The following is a 20,234-nucleotide window of genomic DNA, read 5'->3' as shown; positions in this document are numbered from 1 at the left end:
CTAGTTATACCTCAAAGGCTGTTCATAAGTCAAACACACCTAACCACTTGTCCCTCCCTCCTCTGACCCATATCAGAATCCTAGATATAGTGAGCTGTTATTTCACAGAGGAATTTATAGTGTCTCCCGGGAGTTTGAAAAGAAAAAAAGACTTAAAGATTATATATGGGGCCACATTTTCAAAATCTACCCTTTTAACAATAAATGGTTTAATTCCATTAAAAATACAAAACTGAAATTTGAAGCAGAATGTGTGTTTATATGTTATTATTTAAAATGCTAATAAGGCAACCACTGTGCTCTCTAATAAAGAACAAAAAACATTTTTTCTAAGTGTAGCCTAGGGCTATGCTCTCTCCCTATCAAGCCATATTTGAATCCACTTTTAACTCAAATTTTTGATGCTGCTCCAGCAGAGCTTTTCCCAGACCCTCCTAATTAGGCTCTTCCACAAAAAGGCCATGTAGTTCATATCGTATATTCATAATTGCAGAAATCAAGCATTGAAAGCAATTCTCTACCACTTCTGTCAGTCGAATCTTTTGGACAAGTGTCAAGATACAGAGACATTTCCAGCAACAAATGACATACCCATCAAGGACAGCAGATGAATCATTCAATTGAGCTGCGTGGCTCTCAGCTTGGGACACCCTCTCAGCAAGCTTCCTGTCTTTTATTTCCTGAGAGAGGTCATCTATTTTATCTTTCAACTCTTCAGACATGGGTGGCAATTTAGTTTGAATGTCTTCAACATACTGTTACGTGGAGAAAAGAGGGCATTTTAAGTAAATGAATCCAAGCCTTCTCTTACTTACTAATTTTCCTCTAAGATATAATTACACATTCTTAGCTTTTTATGAAGCTTCAAATTTACTAACATAGCAAAAAGAAAATAGAGAATAAAAGATGTTACTTGATGAAAGACGTTAGGAAATATATGAAGCCAATTTATACCAAGAAGAACTTATCTTTTAAAAAATGCTAATTCATAGGTATAAATGCATAAATGATCATATTGGGACCATTTATATTTCTATTAATATATATCACGGTTTCTACTACATTAGACAGTTTATTCAAAATCTGTTGTAGATTTTCATTTCTATTTTAACTAATGTTATATGAATATTGAAGAAGATTTTAAATACTGTCCTAGGAACAAGAAATGCCCTTCATCATTGGAAAAAAATACAGGTTTGTGGGAGTGGATGAGTACCTATTTCCTGGAAGAACAATGTGAAGTTCTAATTGTTGCCAATAGGTGGTCATGGTTATAACAGAATAATGCAAGAACAATTTTATACTCATGAGAAAAAAATAGTATTTGCTTAAATAGCATTTGCTTATAATACCGATATTTCTCATTTGTTCTCATTTATTAAAGCCTATGTCGTTATCATTTTTCTTTTTACTTTGGGTTTTATCAAATACTCACATCTATGACTGAGTTGATTTCATCTGCAAGACGGTTGGCTTCATCAAGTATGTCATTGCCTTCTTTTAAAGTGTTCTCAGTTTGCCGTTTGCCACTTTCAATAGCCTCTTTCTTTTTCTGTAGTACAGTACGAACAAAACATCAAAATGCCTTTGGGTAAAACCCTATCCAGCCCTGTACTCCTGACTTCCCTGAGCTGTCTGAACAAAGGCGTTGCAAACAAGGCATGTCATGCTGACAATGAGACTAGATGAGAGTAATACAAACTATTCAGCCAGTCCTCCAAGAGTTATTTTATTCAAATGCCTGTACAGGTACTTCCTTCATCTCACTGTGGGAAAGTCATCCAAGAGAAGAAAAGTTATATGATCATAGCTGAGGAATTAAAAACTATTTTTAAAGCAAGATGAATATCCATTTTTTAACTAAAATGGAAGAGGCTGAGTATATCATACAGTGTGGTAGTACACTGAATTAGACTGGAACTGGATACTGAACGCCAGAATATATGTCCAAATGACTACTTTGTGAGTATAAACATAAGCAGTTTCATTCTATGGAAGCTATGTAAAAAATTGAAAGAAATTGGATTTTTAAGGGAATTTATAAGAAATACTTTTTCAAAAAAAAGAGAAACTTTCACATGGGAGAAGAAACAATGGATTGTTCTATAGGAAGAGAGCAAACTCTCAGTTTTCTTTGAAACTGATAGCTAGTCTCAAAACTACATGAAACTCATTTCTAGCCTAGAAGAGTAAAATCATGGAGAGAGAAATAGTGCTGTTTATTTATTGGGATCATAACTTTATCTATTTTTATCTTTTTTACTTCTAACAGATTTATATTCTTCCAATCACCTTTTTTACCTGTGGATTTAACCGCGTCAATCACAATTTAAGCCTCTGCCATTTATGTCTTTTATATAAATGATAATGCTACTTTATATATTCATTTTGATCTCAGTATGTGTTAGGTATTTTAGAGGCTTTTCTAATTTAATTCTACACTAACTATGAGTCCTGTGTTTACTACCTTTTAAAGAAAATTGAACAAGTTAAGTGATTTACCCAAGATAACACAGTTAGCACAATGTAATTAAGATTTGAACCCTGGTCTACCTAAAGATAGAGTCTCGGTCTTGAGCTATGAAAACATCGACTCTCCTATTATAGAAATCATGTTTCTTATCTGTACTGGGGTAGCACTAATTTCACACCCATCTTCCCCTACCTCTTTACTAACCACTTCAACATGCTACCAAGTACATATATCTTTTTCCTGCCTCTGAGCCTTTATACTTGCAGTTCCTTTAACCATGTGCTCTTTCCCAGTTCTCTGTCTTTCATCCACCTCCATTCTCTGCTCATGGTCACTGCTCTGATCACCTATGTAAAATAGCTCATCTCCACCTCAATTATTTTCTATATATTAGAGTGTAATGATTACAAACTACATTCAGGCAATGGCCTGACTATGCTAGGATCCCACTCTGCGCACTCACAACCTAAGAAACCTGGGCAAGTAATTTAGCCTCATGTGAAATGTTTGGTCCCTCACTACTCAAAATGTGGCCCACTGACCAGCAACATCAGCACCACCTGGAAGTGTGTTAGAAATGTACAATCTCAGAGATGGGAAAAAATGGTGTAGATGATATAGGCTTTGTTCATCCCTTTTGTGATCAAATCAAAGTTGTGATAGAAACATGGAGCAAACAGCAAGGAAAGTCACCTGGGATCTAGACGAACAGAAGCACTACAGCTAGGGATAAAAATAATTAATCACCCTGCAACGGTAGAAGGTTGGAGGGGGCAAAGACACAAGGCTATCTGTCTCCAGTGGCTGAGTGAGATAGAGGCTGGGGCAGTGGCAATTGGCAGCTGCAGACGCCTCTTAAAGGGGCCCTGTCGGCCAGAGGACTTTCATGGTGATGGACCTACTCACTCTGAGCACCAGCACCCAGTTGGCTGCTCAGGAGGCCCCAGAGACTTACAAGGGGACACTGAATTGACAGAGAGAGGGCTGGAGGTGAGGCTTTCTCCCAGGCCAAAGTGCCTGAGGCATCCATTGTTCCTCTGTTGAGCCCTTCCCCCTCCCAGTCTGTGGACACGGCACCGCCGTAGCTGAGACATCATCGAACTGGATAATAGACGTCGCTCCACCCAGAGGACTCCCTGAAACTCCTCCTCCCCAAATCACGGCTCTACCCAAGTGTATCCTTGGTGAGTCAGGTGCTCCTTGCTGAGCAGCATCTAGACTCAAACTGGTGGCAGCTGGCCTTGGTTTCTGGTGTGGTGTCTTTAGGCAACTATAAGCACAATATCTGTGGATTGCTTGATGAATCTTAACAGGTGGCCCCCGAGGGGCAGAGGCCTGGGCTAAATTTGGCCTGCAGCTGAACCCCTCTCAGGACTATGCCACTGGACACCTACTTCACAAATCCCCACTAATAAGACCGGGAGACTTAGGAGCTTTGCTTAGTACATAGAAAAGACAAGGAAAGGCAGCCAAAATGGGAAGACAAAGAAGCAGAAACCACAGGAGAGAACAGAGATCCAGAAATAATGGAGTCAAGCAATCTAACAGATGCAGAGTTCAAAACACTGGTTATAAAGATGTTCAATGAACTTAGGGAAAGTGTAGATGAATTCAGTGAGAACTTTAACAAAGAGATAAAAAATATAAAAATGAAAATGGAAATTATAACAGGGAACCAGTCAGAAATGAAGAACACATTATCTGAGATGAAGAGTATATTAGATGGAATAAAAAGAGTAGATAAAGGAGAGGATTGAACCACTGATATAGTCGATGGGGAAGCCAAGGACACTCAATCAGAATGGTAAAAAAACAAAAAAGAAGAAGTCAAGACTATAATAATAATAATTTAAGGAGCCTATGGGATATCATTAAATGTAAAAATATCTATGTCATGGGGGTACGCGAAGTAAAACAAGACATTGAAGAGCTATTTGAAGAAATAATGATGAAGGAAATAGACATACAACCCCAGGAAGCTCAGAGAATCTCAAGAAAGAGGAACCCAAAGAGGCCCACATCAAGACATATTATAATTAAAATGCCAAAGGTTAAATACAAAGAGAGAATCTTAAAAGCAGGAAGAGAAAAGGAGTTAGTTACCTACAAGAGAGCCCGCATAAGACTGGCAGCTGATTTCCCAAAAGACACTATGTAGTATAGAAGGGCTTGGCATAAAATATGATGAAAACCTAGGATATACAACCAAGAATACTTTATCCAGCAAAGCTATAATTTAGAGTCGAAGGACAGTTAAGGAGTTCTCAGAGAAAAATAAGCTAAACAAATTTATTGACACCAAGCCAGTATTACAGGAAATGTTGGAGGGACTTCTTTAAGAAGAAAAAGATACGCATCAAAAACATGAATAAAGAATGGTAATAACTACATTTCTATCACCAAGTACCTCAAATGGAAAAAAATTAAGCGCTCTAACCAAAAGGTAGAGTAGCTGCATAGTTAAGAAAACAAGACCCCTATGTATACGCTTTATGAAAGACTCACTTTAGATTAAATGACACACACAGACTAAAAGGAAGGGGATGGAAAAAAATATGGCCTTGATGGACCTGGAGGGTATCGTGCTGAAAGAAATGGGTCGGATAGACAAAGACAAATATTGCATGGTTTCACGTACATGTGGAATCTAAGGAACAAAATAAATAACAACAAAAGCGGAAATAAACTCATAGATACAGAGAATAGCTTGAGGGCTTCTGGATGAGAGAGGGGCTGGGAGGGATGGCAAAAAAGGAAAAGGGATTGAGAGGTACAAATGGATAGTTGCAGAATAGACATGGAGATGTAGAATGTAGCATGGGGAAGATGGTTAATAATGGTAATAAATGTGTAAAGGGAATGGGGGTACTAGATTTAGTGGGTGATCTCTTTGCAAGTTATGTGGATCTCTAATCTCTATGCTGTACAACTGAAACTGGTATATTATTGTATGCCAACTATAATTGAAAAAAAAAATCATCGAATTGTACAATGTAAATATGAGTAACTAATTGTCTATTATATTTCAATAAAGTTGGAAAAAAAGTACAATCTCAACACCCTTAGGTAATTACCAACTCAGAGTCTGCATTTTAACAAGAACCCCAGGTGTTATACACAGTAAAATTTGAGAAGAACTGTCTTAGAACTTTGCCCGGTACACAATAACACGATGTAATTGTTGACTATTATAATTATCTTGTTTTGTTTCTTTTCTTAGCACTCATTTATCTGAGTTATATTCTATTAGGTGGCCATAAACCATATAAACATAGATATTATTTTATTTTTTGTATAGATTGAACCATCTTGATTCCTTCTAATGAGACTTGCTAAAACACATGTTATTTAATGAAAATCAGCAACACCAATTCATCACAAAATGTACAAGGACTAGTGGAAATACACAGCCTATTGGACTGCATATAGCTTATGAAAATAACATCCTGAATGCATCAGGCAATGTCATTGAATGTATCAATTATTCTGCATATCACCCCTTTCTCCAGAGTTTATGGCCATATTATATACTATTTATTTATTGTTTTAGTGACTATCTTCCTCACTACAATATAAGTTCCATAAAAACAGTCTTATGTGTCATTGTATCTCCAATACCGAGAAAAGTTTCCTCAATAAATCTTTTTGAATGAATAAATAAAATTAGAGTCCATGCCTGGGACATGCGCTGGTGATCCTTGGCTTATCAGATACTCCCACTTCTGGCTAAATGAAGGGAGTTTCCATATGTCATTCCCTCTTCAAGGACAACAAACATATGAGCAGTCCTGATGCTCCTGATTACAAGACATATTTTATTTTCCAAGGGTCTGATTTTTTTTTACATAACTACCAATTTTAGTCCTTAGTTTTTGCATGAACTGATTTAAAGTTATCCCATATACAGACATTCAAGAATTTTTTCAACATGGTTCATTGATTTTAATCAATCATGCTAATTTAAAATGCTGTACCAATGGGAGGGAGGTATTTCCACCCGTATATGAGGTGAAGAGCTACATACATTTTGGTTTCAATTAAGTAGTGAGTTAGAATCTTTATAAAAGCTTTATTCGAGTTCCTTTAAGGAACTGATTGTTATGCAATATCGGAATGTGTTCTTTATTATGCTAAAGAAGAAATAATGATTTAGAGATTAAGATTTCAGAAGTGGCTAATTTTCAGATTAGCCACTGACAGAATCTAGCTTTGAGCCAAAGAAAGATGGAGTTTCAGCACTCCCAAATATTAATAAAAGTATAAATACAACATGTATTTGTGTTTGTTTTATGGTACTTTATTTATTCATTGAAAAAAAGAACATTTCTGTTCTTTGTGCCAGGCACTGTTCTAGGCCCTGGGGAGAGATTGGACAAGAAGATATGTTTCTCATGGCTTATCTGGAGGAGAAAGAAAATGAATGAGTAAATTAATGTATATTTTTAAGTAATGATGAATGATATAAAAGTAAATAAAGGGAGAGAATAAATATAGAATGATGTAGGATATAAAATTCCTAAGGTATGAAGTCTCAGGTGTTTGGGGAACAAAAAGGAAGCCCAGGTATAGAGAATTATTCTCCAAAAGTAAGCAATAAGCATAATTGATTCTACACAGATAACAAAGTTGATCATATTTCTACTTTTAACTTCTAATTAGATCTTAATTCATTCCAGAGCTCTGTAAGTTTAACATTGTATGTGTGTGTGTGTCTGTGTCTGTGTGTGTCTGTGTGTGGGAGTATGTGTGTGTGTGGAATAAAAACCCACAAAAGCTAACTTCCTGTCTATACTTTATCTAACAACTCACTCTTTCTTCTCAATCCTTCCCTTTGCAAGGTTATAATATTTGGGGACAGACTGTCTAATACATGTTCCCTCGCTTAACTGAATTGCTCATCTTCTCTTTGCCCATTGGCCCAGAGTTTCTTCTGCCCTCTCTCAATTGCTGGAACTGCCATTCTTACTCTGTCAGCTTCTAGAAGGCTGCATTCAAAGCCTTCTCTAATATGGCTCCACATGCTATTTCCAGAGCCATCTTCTGCATCAGACTTTTATGCAGCTTATGAATGAGCTTTATTGCTCCATTTGACATTGCCTAAGATCAACTTATACTTTCAGAGCTCTGTGTTTGAGTTCATGTTGCTCCATGATTTCTATGAATCTTTTGCTGATTCTCCTAGCCCATATTAATCACAGGATTACATATATTGCAAGGTTAAAGTGCCTGAATTTTTAGGAGACCATAAATTTTACGAGGCCAGGAGTCATTTTTATTCAACCTCAAATACTCTGGTCACCAATAGCACCATGATATGGTAGGTATTCAACAGACATTTAAATATTATTCCAGCCTACTTTCCTAGCCTTATATCACACTATTTCACAATATGAAACCAATTCTCCGGTTTACATGAACTACTCACAAATCCCCCAAATGTAATTTAAATCTATGGTTCCAATATTTCGATTACATATGATAGCTTTCAAGACAAAAACAAAATTCCTTAGCTTAGTCTCAGAATGCAATTCTCTTATAACTCAAGGTCTAGACCTTCTTTACATTTGCTGGCTTTCTATCCCTTCACTTGCTCACATGCAGTCTTCATTCCAATCCTAACAAACCACTGACTTTTCCCCCAAATGTCTTACTTTTCTTTTTTCCCTATGCCTTGGCATATGTTTTTCTCTATTTCAGGATATTCTTACCCTTCTACTTTGACTAGCTAATGCCCACCCTTTGAGACTTACCACTTGTGTCAAGTCCTCTATGAAACCCATTCTAAACCCAGGGGTGATTTCAATGCCCTTCCTTTGCTTGCCTCTATCATTAGTGTAGTGCATAGAATGATTTACTTGTGTGTATCTCCCACTAAATACAAGTCACTTAAAGTCATAAAGCTAGTGTTTTATTCTTAGTATCAATGGTTCTCGAATTTAAGGCTGCATATAAATAACTGGAGATATTCTTAAAACACAGGTTGCTGGGCCCCGTTTGCAGTTTCTAAGTTGACAGTTTTGGGCGGGGCCCGATAATTTGCATTTTTAACAAGTTTCTAGGTGATGCTAATGCTGCTGTTCCAAGGACAATACCATGAGGACCAACCTCCTCCCCACACCCCTAGATTCAGATAAAATGATCAATTTTTATGTTTAGCACATTTTCTGAACTTAGTAGGGGCTTAATACAGGTTTTTACTAATAAAAATTACATGCTTACCTCCTTAAAAATAAACAAAAAACCATTTGATTTCAGTCTTCATTATATCACCTCCTTGGTGGGCACAGGACCAATGAAGTTATTTATTTAAAAAACAGCTCATTATTCAATCAAATGAATTGAATATGTCGGTTGTTCTCAAACCTGTATGTGCATCATATTAACCCCAAGAGAGGTTTAGAATATGGACCCTGGGCTATACCCCAGACTAGCCAACTCAGACTCTGGGGTGAGAGCCCAGAGAACCCTGCTGTTGAACAAACTCTCCAGGGGATTTTTCTTTAGCTAGACTAGTACCAGCCTTGGTAATCAATGTTAATTAGCCTTGGCAAACAACCTTAAATAAGCTGTGACTTACTCATGTTAATTTAATCAGTTTATCTATTTACTCCAGTAAGTTTTTAACAAACCTTTACTTAAGCATGACATATAAAATGAAAATGTGAAAAGGACTACCTAGAACTTTAATACTGACTTGCATAAGCTCCAGGCATCTCTAGGGGGTCCCAAGAAAGATGGCTCCTAGTTATAAACATCACTAAAAGGGAGGAATAGCTGAAAGCACCATTTACTGTGCCACTATAACTCTTCTTGAAATACTTCCCAAATGCTTATTATACTTTCCACACAGGTAATTTTAATTTCTTAAACTGTTGCCATAAAACGAAGAGGTGCACCTCCGGGTAAGTTACACCACTGGTGTGTAACCGAGCAGGATGAATCATGCTGGAGCTGGTGATATGACAACGGCCCAGCATCCTGTCTTGCAAGACAGTGCTTTTTCTTTAATATTGCTCGCATGTCAGTAGACTCCAAATTGGTTCAGATTAGATACATCAGCTGAGGAAAAAGTGAGCCTCTTCAATCTTTTATCAAAATGACAAGGCTAAGTCTCAGGAGAGGGACTCAGAAAAAAATACTTAAAAATAAATTAATTTGTCTTCTTCTTAATCCAAAGAAAAATGGAAAGAAATGAGTAGATTAAAAATATCCAGATTCGTTTTATTTAACTGTCATTCCACAAACATTTTTGAGAGCATAACATATGCCAGGGAGTGTGCAGTTGTAGTTGAAAGTGAGATTATATGTTAGAGGAGATATAGGTCTGCTGCTGTTTTTATATCTGTTGGGATCAAATATTTTGAAAACAGCAAAGGTAAGTATAGTTCTGGGGAGAAATTTGTTGCTTTTTAAATACCAAATACAGGTTTGTGCCATCTTGTGCTGAATTTACTCTTGGGAAGAGTGATTATTTTTCCACGTTAAGTATTGAAATATACAATGTAAATATGAGGAGACAGAGACAGACAGAGACAGAGACAGACAGAGAGACAGAGACAGACAGAGACAGAGACAGGCAGAGAGACAGAGACCCACAGAGACAGAGACAGACAGAGAGACAGAGACAGACAGAGATTCAGAGACAGACAGAGAGAGAGAGACAGAGCGAGAGACAGAGAGAGAGACAAAGACACAGAGAGAGACACAGAGAGTGACACAGAGAGCGACAGAGAGACAGAGAGAGGGAGAAAGACAGAGAGACAGAGGCAAAGACGTGAAGGAATCTGTTCTAGTGCCAACCTCATCAGCACCCTGACAAAGGCAGAGGCTGCCCGTTATTGCCTGAGGACAGAAGTACCTCTTGTCTGTGAGGAAAAGAAAGGAATTAACTCAGACTTGACCTGTTCATGTTAGACCCTTGTAAAATATAATTTGCATAGAACATATGGCAAAGAAAAAGAGAACCAAAATCTTCCCAAGCTCTGGTCTCTCAATGAGCTGTTCCTTGTGTGTCCAGATTTCATCAGAAAATACTTGGCACTTCTGTGATTTATGGCAGCCATGCCTAAACCATGGTTAGTGATTTAGGTTGGGTAGACTGTAAAATCATGATATTAGTACTTGAAGGGACTCTAGATGTTCTCTAGTATAATGCACTTAATAGTATAATGTATAAGTTGGGGAACTGATGCTTTAACTGACTTGCCCAGGCTTGTACTTCTAGTTAGTGGAACAGTTGTCATTAAAACTAAGGTCTTCTGACTCCCAGTAAAGAGCTCCTTCTGCTGTGACACGTTTTTAAAAAATCTTCAATAGTTTACATTTGAACTTTTAAAATGTTATTTGATTTTATGAGTAATAATCGTTGATTTAAAAAGAAAGATAAACCATTCCCTGTTCTGCTTCTTAAGTCTCCTTTCGGAGTTGTCATTCTTGATCTCTATAAATGTGCATCAAATTGACTTAGCCAGCCATGTTCAACCCCCACCCTACACCCCTAGATTCAGATGAAAGAGGCCCTAAGACTCACCTCTAAAGCAGTCATGTTTTTCTGGTTTACTGTAGATAAGCGATTAGCTTCTCTGATTTTATATGTGGCTTCTCTCAACAGGTCCCAAGCATCATCAAGCTTGTTTTCGTAATCTGTCAATTTCTCCCGGAGATCTTTCTCCATTTCTTCGGTTTTCTCCCGGGACTCTCCAAACAGCTTATTCACTTTCTTCAACAGGCTTTCTGCAGCTCTGCAAGCAGCCCAGCCCAATAATAGACAATAAGCTCTTGTCATGCTTCAGGGTCTATTGGTATTAAACTTTGTTACAAAGAGATGCTAAGATGAAAAGAATGGAAAAATAAGACAGTATTTAAAGAAGACTGACTATATGCTAAACCAAGTTTAAAACGGATACCGGAAAAGTAGCAAGATCACTTAAATTAAAGAACAAAAAAGACACACATTATTAATTTGCTAGTAATATAAATTTATTTGATTATTTTATATATAGGCAAAAACACGCTTTCAATCCATTTTAGAGCAAGATCAATCACAACTAAGTAAAATAATAAAAAATAAATAGCAAAGTATCTTATACTCATATATGTGATGAGAACTTTAGAAAACTGTAAATAACAGTTTGGAAAGGTCAGTTTATCAAATGAAAACATCATAGAGCATCTACTCACACCAGCTCATCTTCAGCCACTTCTTTCTGTGTATCTAGATTTTTCCTCCGCAATTCTCCCATCATCTGATCAATCTCTTTCTGAAGCCCTTGCAAATTTCTCTCAAAGGCCTTGTCTTGAATTCCTAGAGTTTCATTTAGTTTTATAGCTTTTTCATTTACAGCTGCAGGGAGTAAAAAAAATTTTGCAAATTGATAAACAAAAGTGCCACATGCGAAAATGCCATTCAGTATCTGCTCTTTCCCACCATCCCCAAATGAAATGTAGCCTGCTGTGATGTTCCAGTGGGGAAACAGAGGCAGTTAATACAAAAATCCTTAATAAACAGGGAAATATGACATACTTAACCACATTATATTTATTTTTGAGATGTTTCTACTTCAAAAGGAAGAAATAAAAAAAAAAATGGATCGAATCCTCTTCAGGTAAAGGGTAAAAACTGAGATAGAGCATAACATTTAGAAGCTGAAAATGTATGGTCTACATTGCTGATAAGACAGAATTATATTCAGTTAATTTTAAAATACTGAGCACAGAAATACTATCGGTGATGTGATATCTGAAAATGAACCTACCTTCGAACGCCCACACAGTATTGTGTTCATGTTTTTAAAGAAGTGAGGAAAGGAGCTCTGGTCTAGGGACAAATATTATAGATTAGGGCTCAAAGATACCTTCCAGCGATACATCCATCGTAAGGGTCTGTGTTTATTATGCATTTAATGAGGTTTCAAACTGTGCTCTTTGGAAATTTAAGATTCTCCAGGTGCTTCAGGTATTCTACAAATGATGTCTATTCTGCCAAAAATTTCTTTTATTTGTTGGTATTCTGGGAAAATATTCATTTGAAAAAAGAATGCCATGTCAAATAAAAATTTAAAAAATTGATGAATTGAAACATTTTCGCAGTACTACCATTAGTTTTAAACCAAGTTTTCCTGAAGTGTGTTCTATGGAACATTAATTTAACAAGCTGAAAGGAGGTGTTTTGATTTTTAACTCTTTGGCCTGCCGAACTTTTACTTCTATAATATTACCTAAGAGAATCTCTAGAATGAGGGCTCTGGGTTGGACAAGAGGCATTTTCTACTATTCAAAGTTGCATCCTAAGACCTCTTGAAGACGCAAAGAATCCTGAAAATTCGTTTCTATTCTTGGAGAAATTTTTCTGATTAGGACTGACTGATAAGAGTCAATCCAAGAATAGTATGGGCAGAGCTCCTGAAACAGTTGTACATGGTCAGGTCAAGTAGTGGGATGGTGGGAAAGTATAGTTCTGATGTGTGTGATACCCAAATGAGCAGCATCAACATCACTTATTAACTTATTAGAAATGCAGATTTTAGGCCCCACTCCAGACCTACTGAGTCAAAAATTCCAGGGGCGGGGACACGCAATCTGTGTTTTAACAAATCTTCCAGAAGCTTTGGATGCACACCAGAGTTTGAGAATCCATGGATTAGCAGAAAGAAATCAGTTTTTTATCTCTAAGTCTACTCCTTACCAAATGCATCTTTCTAGTTCTCTTTCCATAATAAATGCCTTTGTTAGAACGTTGCTATAGTCTAATCCCTATTCTTGATAGTTGATTTAATTTGCAGGACAAAATGAATTAGGTGTTTTAAAGAAAAATATGGCCATTCCTAACCCTCTGTCAGAAATTACTGCTCAGGTGCTATATTCCTAGAAGTTAGTGAGAGTGGCTCTTTCTTAGTCAACTGGTTAACAGTCATACCTTCAAATATGCCAAAGAGCCTTCTCCAGATTCCACCCCTATTGTTAATAAGACAGCACCTAGGCTGTGTCATGTTTATTAAGGAACCACACTGACCGTGACTGATTGATTTGAAAGCTCTTTGATCTAGCTATGTGGGAGCCATGCTAGGTTGTCGATGATTAAATCTAAGAAGGTTTCTACTTCTTAGACTTCAAAAAAAAGCAATAGTAGATTTGGCTTTACCTATCATACAGTCCTTTGGTCTGAGTGCATGCCTGTCTGTACAGTTGATTTTAACCAATTGCAGCATGTAAGTAACCACTGACTTAATTTTTAAATGAAAGGATAAATCCCATTTCGCAACCCACCAAAGCTGTGTGTTTTTCCTTTAATAAATGAATATATAAATGAGCTCTGACTAGAGTTTTGTTTTGTTTTTGGAATTTAACTTAATTTAGGTTCTGGGCCTAGGTGGTATTGAAGAAGGGAGAAATGTGAGATATGGCTTCCTCTTTCTCTTGTAGTCTACTCTCAAAGCTAAACTCCTGCAGAGAAGAATTTAGTGAAAAAAGAATGATATCAGAGAAGAAAAGGAAAAGAGAGCTGTGCTTTTTGAAATGTTTCATTTCTTTTAAGTTAAAGCAATATGTAAGCAATGAGAAGAAATTATTAGGGTACATAAAAACTGTTTTAGAAAAATAATGTGTTAAGAAAGAAAGCATTATTTTAATAGAAGAGGTCTGATTTTTCCACTGCTTTTATCTATGGAATTTAGAAATTTTCTGAGTACTTTTAAACTCAAGATGAATGTATCAGTCTCTTATTCAAACATGCACTATCACATTAGTATGTTTTCAACATTATTGAAAATAATTGTAACATAAATATATCTTTTAAATTTACTTATTTATTTTTGCCTTATTTCAAAGAGCATTTAAAGTAGTTTTAAAATTTCTTTAAAACAAGATAAACTTATATAAAAGGAGATGGGATAAAGATGAAAAAAATTAATATAAATCAGGAGAAATATTAATAGACAAAAAAGCGTACCGTAATATTCAGTGCATGGACAGTAAATCTAGTGTCAAGCATCTTACTAGCTAATGCATAGCAAGGGGCACAAATGGGGTACGTAGGAGGTATATGGTATCTGTAAGGAGAAGCAAAGTTGTTTTTTATATTGAAGCCGAGAATACCTATCCTCTGATGGGTAAATTTATCATGAATGACAAATACTGCAATCTCAGAAACAGGAGAAAGGATGTCTAACATTTATTAAGTTCTATTATATGTCAGGACATACACTAATGGGTTTATATATGTTCGCTCATTAATTCTAATAGTGGATGGAATAAAGCAGTTTATTCATTATCTAATCAGGAGTCATAGCGCAGTAGACTTTAAAAATTATAGTGAGATAAGAATGCCTTGGATTAGTAAAATTGATTACCTGTAAAAAGGCCATGACTTGTGATGGAAGATAGGATGAGTAAAGTATTCCATCTATATAAAAATAAAACTGAACAGACAACACCAGGCTGAAGCTTTCACTTTTCCCACAGCAATTTACTGCCACTAATAAAACATGAAAGTACTGATGATTATCCACATTACTGTAGTTTTGAGAGAAAAAAAATGGTGTGGATGTGTTGTATTATCCGCTTAAAGCTTTTGGTGAATGCCCTTTTCCTTTTTTAAAATCCCCTAAATGACCAAGTCTTGTAGTTCATGTACACATCTCAGTCAGGATTTAGTTTAACTCTAGCATATTCGAATTTAAATTGTCATGAAATTTTGACAGTTGGCTTAATTCTGCCAAAATTCTTTTATAAAGAGCTGTGGTTATCATTTTTGTTATCATTTATGTTAGTACCTGCTAGAAGAAGGGAGTAGTGTTCACATATTCCTCAGGTATAGGATCACAGCTACCCCGCATGGCACTTCATGTGAATTAGAAAAAGGTATCCCATCTGGACAGACAGAACCAGACTGCCTGATTGATGCACAATTTAGGGAATAGGAGACACTGTTCATGATATTGAACCCTTTTGTGGATAGATTGTAGAGGACGGTGAGCAAAACCTGGGTTAAATATCATTCCCACTCTGCTCCCTGCAGGTGACCTTTGTGCAGTGCACAAACTGTGAGGTAGAGGGCTTAATGGAGAGAAGCAGGCAGTGCTGATGTTGGAGTCTACTGAAAACATATACTAACATTTATTCTTATGTACCATTGTTTGATTGAAATGCTCATAATGAGTTCCCAGGATAGGCTGCTGGGTGTTGAATGTTTGCGATTGAGGTGCAAGGAAAAGGAAAGTTCCTGGAGTATTGACTAGTGCCTTCAGGGATCCAGGGTGAGTGAAATTGCTCTACCTGCAATGGGATTTATTTTTGGTTGGGAGGTAAACACTTCAAATAGCATTGATGGTAAATAAAACCAGGAAAAGCACAACTTCATCGGGCAGAGGATAAACCACATGAGTTAACAGATTTTTCCGGTTGGAGTAATTTCTGTTTCAGATCCTGACATGTTTTGCCTCACATTATAACTCTGTTGCTTCTTGCAGTGGGGAATCTTAAGGAGTTTCGGTCTCTTCTTGGCTGGTGTGATTCCTAAGAGTTGCCTGTCAGGATCTGCCTTGAAGGTTTATCTCATGTCCTAGCTTATTTGGCTTTATTACAAAGCAAACTATCTAAAATGCATAACATTATAGAGCAATAAAAAGTGTTTTATTTTTTTAAAGCAAACAAAACAAAACAAAACAAAACAAAACCTTTTTTTTCTTACTTTCTAAACATGAATGCATGTTTATTATATACTAATAGTATTTAAGAACCAATGGGATTTTGTTTGTTTGTTTTATATTATCTGTTTTCTTTAAGAGTTTCTTAATCTGGGTTTTTGCCCAAAGATGGCTTCTTCTTTGATTCTCAATCATATTGGCAGATGCCAAGAACTAACTCCTAGAGCTTTCGGTAAGGCAACACATCTAAATTCCAAGCAACAGATGTTCATTAAAAACCAGGACCAAGTGTTTTAAAAACCATTTTGAGAAATTAAAGTGCTTCTTTAATGTACTGAGTAGAATGATATAATTAGCTTTTAAAAAAAATTAAACATCTTTTAACTAGTTTTGAATACAAATAATAGCAAAGCATAAGTGTCCCATTAGTTATTTAATCATAATAGCCATTCCTTAAAAATTGGAGCATTCCTAAAGGAATGCGTTCAATTTACCGCTATTCTGCACTCATAATTACTAATTTACTGGCTGTTGTCACTAATTTAACACCGTAGGCTGTAGATTCTCAGCAGATAGTGCCCTTGAATATCTTGACCAAAATGTTTTAAAACCCAACCCTCAAATTTAGAGATGTCATCTCTTACTAGAGAAATCTCAATCCTGTATAATCCTGTTTTCTATTTTTCTGTTGGGAGAAATAATAATTAAAGTGTGACTTTTGTAATACCTTCTGCATCCTGGGCAAGTTCCTTAATGAATTCTCCTAAGGAGTCTGCTCTTGTGTTGGTCCTCTCAGCATCCTGTCCAGTTTGCTCGCCATCTGCTATCACTTTGGTAGCCTAATGATCCAAATTCATGAAAAGCATAATTAATAGAGATGATAAAGCAACTGTTAGATAAACTCCCATTGGCTAACAGGCTACATTTTCTTTCAAATATTACTTTGAGCTAGAGGCAATCGATGAATTATTGATCAGATGTACTGGAAATGACGCCCTGTGCTCAAGTATACAATTAAACTTTATTACTTCTTCCATTAAATGGAAATCAGAGAGCTGTATTTGGTCTTTGTAAAACCCTCATTACATGCAATGGCACAGAAGAAGCGATAACACAATTATTTTTGAAATATCTTTAAGGTACTGTTGCCAAAAGGCTTTAATGGATTCTTCAGCCTCCACATGTTGCAATTTTGTTCATATTTTATTTACTGGAAAAGTGTGGAGTGTAGCCATGATGGAGGCACAGGCAGTCTGTCTCAATAAACTTAATCCTATAGATTCATTTAGATCAATATGTTAATTAAAGAAACAACGAGGGAAGGGGAATACTTAGCTACTAAGTAGTAAATGCTTGTTTTGTAACACTCTAAAGATGCCAGTAAAACATTAAAAAAGAACAAATGCTAACATTTCTCATATATCATCACCGGAAAAGATAGCTGTTAATCATAGAACCATACATTATCATCAACAAAACAAATCAGAACTCCAGAACAGCCTCACCTTCCAAAGAGTATTCTCATTTTCACCTTTATTCACATTGAAGATATCATTTGGACACAATGGAATCCAATTAATGTGTTTATAGTTAAGATATACCATATTTAGTCAAATAAAAATTACATCTGTAATATTAATAAGTTTCTTAAAAGATACTACAAGGTTTAGAGCAACTTGAAATAGATTTACATTTCACTTTTATGTGTAAGCATATGCCAATAAATATGACTTCTTTTGAAATAAACAGACAGGGATAACCTGACTACAGATAATGAATCAAAGAATCACAAAGTACCTCAAAATAAGTTGAATAAGATGCAAGTTAGCAGAATACTAATACTCTACAATCTTGAACCAGAGTGCTTGCATTCTAGACATTCTCAAAGAATATACAGTTTTTATATATAAGAGGATTTTAAATAGAACTTAAAATAGAACTAAATGTCTGACCAACATAAAACATGGAAAGAGAGGCGACAGAAATTATTTTGAGATTTGTGATTTCCCAGGGGCAGGAAGAAGTTTAATTCATGAAAGTTTTCAAAGTTTTGCATAAAAGGTAGAATATAAAGTGCAATTATTATCATCTAATTTCTCAACCTGCAAGTGTTACTATCACAAATAAAAAGACGAAAGGATAAGTATCCTTTTAAAACTTCTCTTTACACATTGCAATATATACACAGAACGATTTGGAAGGTATTAACCAATGGTTTAGAATGCTCTGGATTAACTCTTCTAAAATATTCATAATGGAATTATTTTCACTTTTAGATGTGAGGCTCAGATGGGCCAAGTAACTTTTTCTACATTTACACCATGCATACATACACAAGTATAATTTTTAAAATGATACTAAAGTAAACTGCTTAAGATGTTGGCCATCTAAACTGTTTTAGATGTTTATCTAGTCTAGACTTGACGGTGCTCTATGATATATCACTCCTAGTTTCACAGAACACTATAAACAACGATCTACATTATGGTCATCTTTCAATACCTTATCTTAAAAATTAATGTATCATCAGCATTAATATATCTTATTACAGAGAAAATGTATATTATAATTTAAACTTAATTTTCTTGCTTTATCAATACCTTATATATATTACCAAAATATCATAATTCACATATTCATACTATCAAGCTCACCCTTGTTAATAGTTCAAAGTATCAATTAAAAAAGTGTATATCGATACACTGTCCCTTTTAAATTCTGGATAATCAAGGTAGTATTCATTTCCTTCTACTTAATTAATTTATACAGTAATGTATAAGAATCATCATTAACGAACTCAGGACTGATTATATGAGTATTCCACTATTAAAATGTCAAGAATTCTACATGACCCATGATAAGAAACATGTTTAAAAAGTTATGACTAAGACCCTATGCAATCAACCTCTCTGGCTTCCTTTTAGTATATAAATTGTATCAAAATCTTTCCTTCCTACTGTCCTTGCCTGGAACAAGCTTCTCCTCTTTACTTTCAGTGACTGGACCCTTGTCATCCACTAGCTTTCAGTTTAATAAGTATCTCTTCTTGGTGTGGCCATTCCCAGGGTACCTACCTAGGTTTCTGCACTTGCTACAACAAAACATTTCCTACATAGCACTATGTGTTTTAGAATTACTTAATATGTGTTAGCTTTCCTATATATTGTCTACCTCCCCGACTCTAAGGTAAACTCTAAGAGGGTGAGAACTTGGTCTGTTTTATTACTTTATATCCAGCTCTTAGTATGATGCAAATATTGAATGAACATGGTTAAATACATGACTAAACAACAATTTCCTAACTAATCTTGCCAACCTTATTACCATTCCTATTGTCTACCTTTCTATGAGCATTCCCAGAAAAGCTTTTGTTCATACTATTGCTCCTTAACTCCTCTCCAATTATCCAAAATAAAGCCAGCCTTTGAGATAAAGTTCCAACCTCGCCTGTTCTATGAAGCCATCCTGAGTATTTTAGCACATGTTCTCTTTCTTAGATTTTCAAAAACAATGATCATTATCACCATTCATGACTATTTTGAGTCATTATTTTGTTAGATGTTTTGCCATGTCTATCTAATCACCATCCTTAGGGGACTGGGGCTTTGCCTTATCTCTTTGTATTCCTCAGAATGCCAAACACAGTGCCCGGCAAATTGTAGGGGGATAAAGATGTTGGGTGCTCGGCTGATATAATGATAAACAAACCAACTATCCCTTTGAAGTTATAAAGCTTGTTGGAGGAAAAAAGAGTCTCTCTCCATATGCCTTCCCAATACCATTTAAACTGGCCATATGCTTGGTGCTATGTTTGCCAGCAAATGTGGATGACTGGGCAGTTTTCTGGGCATTTCTCAGAGGCTCAAAGGAAGCTTCTGCTCAAGAGCTGTGGTTGAGTGCTTAGGAGAGCCAGGTCCGAGAGCCTCCATCCCCTACCACATTCTAGTCACTGGCCTCGTAGTAATTCAAAACTAGCCTGTGATTACATACCAAGTACCATGCTACTGTGGCTGGGGATATGGGTGGGGAGTGGACAAAACTGTTCAGAGCCAGCATTGTGCTTACTGAGAAAGAAGATGGTCTTCCCTCTTCACAGACAAGAGCTGCCTCTCTTAGAT

General features: G+C 36.0%; 1 protein-coding gene across 2 annotated transcripts in view; it reads right to left on the bottom strand.

Moving 5' to 3' along the window:
• Positions 1-20,234, bottom strand: part of LAMA2 (laminin subunit alpha 2) — a 493,622-nt gene that overhangs the window by 88,123 nt on the left and 385,265 nt on the right. For both annotated transcript variants that reach the window (XM_006926157.1, XM_006926158.1), the window contains exons 35-39: positions 16,844-16,955; positions 11,654-11,816; positions 11,004-11,214; positions 1,436-1,552; positions 592-755 (exon numbers count right to left, since the gene is read on the bottom strand). In XM_006926157.1, the coding sequence (XP_006926219.1) occupies positions 592-755; positions 1,436-1,552; positions 11,004-11,214; positions 11,654-11,816; positions 16,844-16,955 (767 nt within the window). The remainder of the gene's footprint in view (positions 1-591; positions 756-1,435; positions 1,553-11,003; positions 11,215-11,653; positions 11,817-16,843; positions 16,956-20,234) is intronic.

Source organism: Pteropus alecto, unplaced genomic scaffold (genome assembly GCF_000325575.1).
Source record: "Pteropus alecto unplaced genomic scaffold, ASM32557v1 scaffold79, whole genome shotgun sequence".
Lineage (NCBI taxonomy): Eukaryota > Metazoa > Chordata > Mammalia > Chiroptera > Pteropodidae > Pteropus > Pteropus alecto.
Note: the sequence above shows the minus strand (reverse complement) of the source record. Positions and strands in the feature narration are given on the sequence as shown.